This window comes from Cucurbita pepo, unplaced genomic scaffold (assembly GCF_002806865.2).
Source record: "Cucurbita pepo subsp. pepo cultivar mu-cu-16 unplaced genomic scaffold, ASM280686v2 Cp4.1_scaffold000558, whole genome shotgun sequence".
NCBI classification, from domain to species: Eukaryota; Viridiplantae; Streptophyta; class Magnoliopsida; order Cucurbitales; family Cucurbitaceae; genus Cucurbita; species Cucurbita pepo.
In genome coordinates, this window is record NW_019646786.1 from 2959 (window position 1) to 8124 (window position 5166).

General features: G+C 34.6%; 1 protein-coding gene across 2 annotated transcripts; it reads right to left on the reverse strand.

Annotated features, from left to right (window-relative positions):
• Window positions 1-6: 6 nt before the first annotated feature.
• On the reverse strand, window positions 7-4600 carry LOC111785551 (glutathione reductase, cytosolic-like). Of its 2 annotated transcripts, none has more exons than XM_023665947.1 (10): window positions 4433-4600; window positions 3735-3899; window positions 3456-3520; window positions 3275-3344; window positions 2887-2958; window positions 1886-2089; window positions 862-935; window positions 701-784; window positions 260-347; window positions 7-158 (listed from the first exon to the last, which is right to left on the reverse strand). In XM_023665947.1, exons 2-10 carry the CDS (start codon window positions 3873-3875, stop codon window positions 27-29), a joined length of 930 nt encoding a protein of 309 aa, XP_023521715.1. In that variant the 5' UTR covers window positions 3876-3899; window positions 4433-4600; the 3' UTR covers window positions 7-26. The 2 variants fall into 2 exon arrangements, with proteins under 2 accessions (XP_023521715.1, XP_023521716.1); XM_023665948.1 differs by lacking the exon at window positions 4433-4600 and adding an exon at window positions 4347-4370.
• Window positions 4601-5166: the final 566 nt, after the last annotated feature.

A 5166-nucleotide genomic window follows, 5' to 3' on the forward strand; every position in this document is an offset into this window, starting at 1 on the left:
TTCTACACAAACTGCACGGAAAACAACTAAGTGCAATAAATTTTCAAGAGGTTATTAAACGTAAGAAGATAATTACCAGTTGCAAACAACACGACATCTGCTAACAACTCCTCACCATGATCCGTGATAACTTTTATGCCGTTCTCTGATTTTATCAACTGAGATGACAGAAAATTGGGACCGGTATTATCAAAATGTTTAAATACATACAATGGAAACATTTGAAATAGGTTAAAAGAGGGAAAATCATGGAAAATACTTCTGTCAAATTTGTTCTTGGGTGCATATTAATTCCTCTGCCTTCCAGATTCCTTGCAACCACTGCTCTCATTTCATCATCAAAACCTCTGAAAAATAACGTTTTTAGTTATAACATCCAAGACCAGTAGTATAACATAATAAAAACACCAGCACATAGCAACCGATAATATCAGGATGCATACACACTGGGTCATATTTTTTTATCTTTTTTCTTTTCTGTTATTATTATTTTTATTTTATTTTTTTGGACCCGTGATTTGATGTCTTCGTTAACAAATGGTCCAGAAGAGTAAAGGGTCAGTGGCTATTAGAGTTGCAGAAGATATTAGCAACTATAGCACCGCATCATACAGTTTCTATAATCTGTATCCAGTATCAGGCAGTTTGATCCTTCGAAAATCATTGAAAGGATAAAAGAGCATAGGATAAGATATTATACCCCAGTGGAAGTTCCCTTCTGAAACATAGTTCAACCTTAGCACCCATACCATTCCAGATTGAAGCAAATTCAACAGCAATGTACCTAATAACAGAAAAAGACTTATGATCCTCAATCATGAAGCCCGAAGCAGATGTGCCAATAAAATAGAGAGAACGCACCCTCCTCCAAGCACCACAACACGCTTAGGCAACTCCTCCAAACTCAAAGCCTCATCAGATGTTATCCCCAACTCCTAGAAATTTGCAAACATACAGTAAGAGGAGAATAATAAAAGTAAAGATTGGGCCTTTAGAATTGCATTAGATGAACCAAACGTTTTCCAAAAGTAAGCCAAAGAAAATGTACCAGACAAAAGAAGTGCATCAAGTCCTTACAAATTTGACATGCTAAAGCAAAGACAACCATCATTCATGAAAATAAAATGTTCACACGATGGTTTAAGTCCACAAAACTACATCCGGAAAATTTTAGTTACAAAAGATGAAGCTAATCATGAAGAATCAATGACAAAGAAAAGGAATAAATTGAATTGTATATCCATACTCAAAGCTCCTCAATTGATAGCACAACGTTATTCAGCATCCATATTGAGCTGAGCCATTTTCTTACGGGGAGCTTTTGAGAACTTCAAGTCATATTATGATTTCAAGACAAAGTTCAGCAAGAAGACTATCAAAAGTAGCACAAACGTTTTCAATTAGCATTACGATTCCATGTTTATGAACACCTGGGTACACTGAAAGCGCACTTCATAACCTAGAACCACAATCATGTGAATATAGTAATGTCCAACAAAATCCCGAGCACTTTACTGAATTCAATTCTTCAGAACTTTAAATCACTGTTTATGTGCCCAACTTTCTAACTTATGATCAACATGACCATGCAACTTCTCAACACCCTCGAGACTTTTAGTATGTAATGTACATGAGAATACGAGGAAGCTTGGAACGAATCAAAGCCCAATCAGAACACAATTCCTCTGTGATTTCAAATAGAAAGCAGTAAGGCCAATATAAAATATGTGAAAAATAAAATAAAATAAAAAACATACAGAATTTCAGTTCTCCTAGGAATTAACACTTCTTATAGTGAAAATATTGTTTTTTTTAAGAAAAAAAAATGTTGGCACAGATTAAAGGAAGAAAGAAGGAAAAAGAAGAAGAAGAAGAAGAATGCTACCTTCCCAGGAATATCAGGAATGACAGCTCTACTGCCAGTCGCAATCAGAATGTGCTTTGCTGAATAGCCTATTTTGGTACCATCAAGTTGTGTCACCTCAACTTCATGTGGACCAACAATCTTTCCCTCTCCTTCATACATTTTTACTCCCGACTTAGTCAGTAAACGCTTGTAAATTCCATTTAATCGTACTATCTCATCTGTCTACAATTCAAAAGATAACAAAAGTATATGCCTCAATATTAGACAAGAAAATCTGATATCAAATAAAACAAAATTAAGGACATAATGACAATTCTTCGCTAATTCCTGGAAGTATTACTATGGATAACAAAAATGGTGCCAGAAGAAATGATAAATTGGTCATATCTGAGAAGTGTACTAAAACAACTAAATTTGACTTTCCAACATTGAATTTGACAATTTGGATTAAATGCTACATTCTCAAAACATCTTACGAAATACGAAGATCAAATGCACAACTCCAACTCCTAGTTTTGCACGTTAGGATTAACCACTTTCTTCTATTCACCAACCAATAGGTTTCAAAAAGGAAAATTCCAAAAAGAGACATACTGAATTGGGTAAAAACTACAGGCAGGTAGGTGACAGAAGAAACAAATCAGGAGCTATAATTACTTTCCTTGAACTGGGGAGGACCACTGCCCCTCTTCGCATCAGACTGCACTATTGGTAATTTTCGCTTAAATCATGGAAATAACTTAGAGAGTTTATTGCAAATATAATTTAGTCTCACTGTATTAGAGCAGATTTACAGCATTCCTTGCCCTAACAGTGTGACACACAATTACCAGCAGAGTTATTATTGCAACCTTCGGAGAATCTCTTACAACTAGCTACAGCCCAACTTTTTATATACTTATACCCAAGAAATCTAATCAAAATGAATTATGTACTTCACAGAAAAATCAAGCTCTATAAAGTTAGTTCTGAAATTGATCAGAGGTAACATGCAAAACATTAAAGTGCAAGAAACACACCTTCTTTTTCAAAAGCTTCTTCCAATCAAAATCCACTTTCTCATGCACATCCCAACCATAACTTCGAGCATCCTACACAAACAACACAGGATAAATACAGAACTTTTTTCACAATATTCATGTCCACAGAACAAGATTACTAATAACTTCAAAATGACTCTTTAAATGCAGCCTACAATCATATCTCACTCTAAGAAATACTAAAGCTAGCATGCATGCTGGAGGCTGAGGACTAACGGTCAAATTCAAGTTAAAACCACCGGTGCTTCACGGTTGGGGGGAAGGTGTTCCAAAGTGAAAATATACCAATATTGCTGCTTAACGAAAACTAATGAACTCTGTTGCATTCTCGTAAAAATAAAAGTTATAGACATTACATTCTACTAACCTGAAGCTCAGGACCAAAAGTTGCCCCATACATCAGAATCTTTTTGGGAACACAACCACGAATAACACACCTGAATTCCAGAATAAGAGATAAAATATGATAAAGAATGTTCAGTAACCTCTACATTAAATTTGTAAAAACAATTAAAAATAATAATTGAGAGCTTTGAAGGACAACTTACGTTCCGCCAATTCCTCCAATTACTTCTGAGCTGATTGGATCGAATGGAAGCTCACAGATGCCAACCTTCAAACATATTTTCAAATGTAATAAGCAAAATGTTAAGCAACCGATTCTTTGAAGAAAATACCAGATGAGAATAACAGTTGACAGAAAAAAACATAGGCTTAACAACATCAATGCTAAAAGCTGTACAGATAGCTAGAAATAAATCATCGATATACATATGAAAAATAAAATAATTCAACCATCAAAATCTATTTAAGCCGATATATGAAACCTTCGCTCCATGACTAGCTGAAAATCTACTAGCACGAACACCACCACTTCCTGCTCCAATAACAAATAAATCGAAGTCGTAGCGTTCCTCCGCTTCAGCCGGATGGCTCAGTTCCCCATCTATGAGCATCTTCCTCGACATAGCTGATGAATATTCGAGCTAAAACTGCGGTAAACAGAAATTCACCAAATAGACAAACAACAAACAATCAAACGATAGAGCTGAATGCATTTAGACGCAAGGAACTCGCAAACGATATGCCTTCAAATGAAGAACTAACGATTTGTTATTAGAGAAACAAAAGTCAAATTAAAATTCCTAATCCGCCGTCGCCACTAATCAGAAGTACATAAGAAAAATCAACAGTCAACCTGGCGAGTACATATAAAAATAGAAGAACCAAAGAAATTCACGAATCTTAGCTCATCCAAACGCTACTAACACACAAGAACAGTCAATCAACGCATCAAACATTCAAACTCCATGCCTCAACAACCAAGATCTCTGACACTGACCATAAAACCTTCGGTATTAAAAGAAAATCAAACAAAAAAACAAAAATCACCAAGCATTCACTTCTCAAGTTAAAACAAATAAGCAGGCAACCAAAACCTCCAGGGACATATATTTCTATCATTTTCCACTTCCACTTCCATCATTTTCTTAGCAAAGAAACAGAAAATAGCAACAGAATCTACCTCGATGAAGTTGATGGCTGCAAGAGGAGAAACTCTAGGGCTTCAACAGAGAAGAAAGGAGAAAACGACGGCTCGAAAGCCGAGCGATGATTGGCTGTATTTATATGTACCGAGCTGTGACTCAGTGAGAACGATGGAGACCGCGAAGAGAAAAAAATCTGCCAAATGCCGTGCGGCTACCCGGCATCTTCGTTCCAGTTATTTTATATCCATCGGATGATGACGTGTCGCCGTTTTAACCGTCGCTTACTGGCGCCGTAAACCCAGTAATTTTGTCCGCATCACTTTTTCCAACTTTTTTTCCCCTCAAATCTATTTTTCTATTTAATTTTATTTTTAAAAATACTAATAAATACTCTGTAAATTTTTAGCTTTAATTTTAAATTTTAATTCTTTTTGCTTTATAATATTCGGAATTTTTAATTTTACTTCATATATCTATACAATAATTAAATATCTATAATTCTATAAATTTAATATTTACTCTATAGGTTATTTTAAAGAATCCTTTACCAAAATCTAAAAATTACAGCAAGGTAATTAAATTTTCACCCAAAATTTTCACCCAAATCTAAATATTTTTACCTTTATACACAAAAGTTCTATAATTCTATAAATTTAATATTTACTTTATAGGTTATTTTAAAAAATCCATGACCAAAATCTAAAAATTACAGCAAGGTAATTAAATTTTCACCCAAATCTAAATATTTATACCTTTATACACAAAAGTT

Bases quoted from the DNA above. Each gene is read 5' to 3' on its own strand.
- LOC111785551 (XM_023665947.1), bottom strand. From the start codon at position 3,875: ATGTCGAGGAAGATGCTCATAGATGGGGAACTGAGCCATCCGGCTGAA. The intron at 2,090-2,886 runs GTGTGTTTCTTG...TTTGAATTGTAG, and splicing joins AGAAGCTTTTGAAAAAGAAG to ACAGATGAGATAGTACGATT. The intron at 785-861 runs GTGCGTTCTCTC...TTCTGTTATTAG, and splicing joins GTTGTGGTGCTTGGAGGAGG to GTACATTGCTGTTGAATTTG.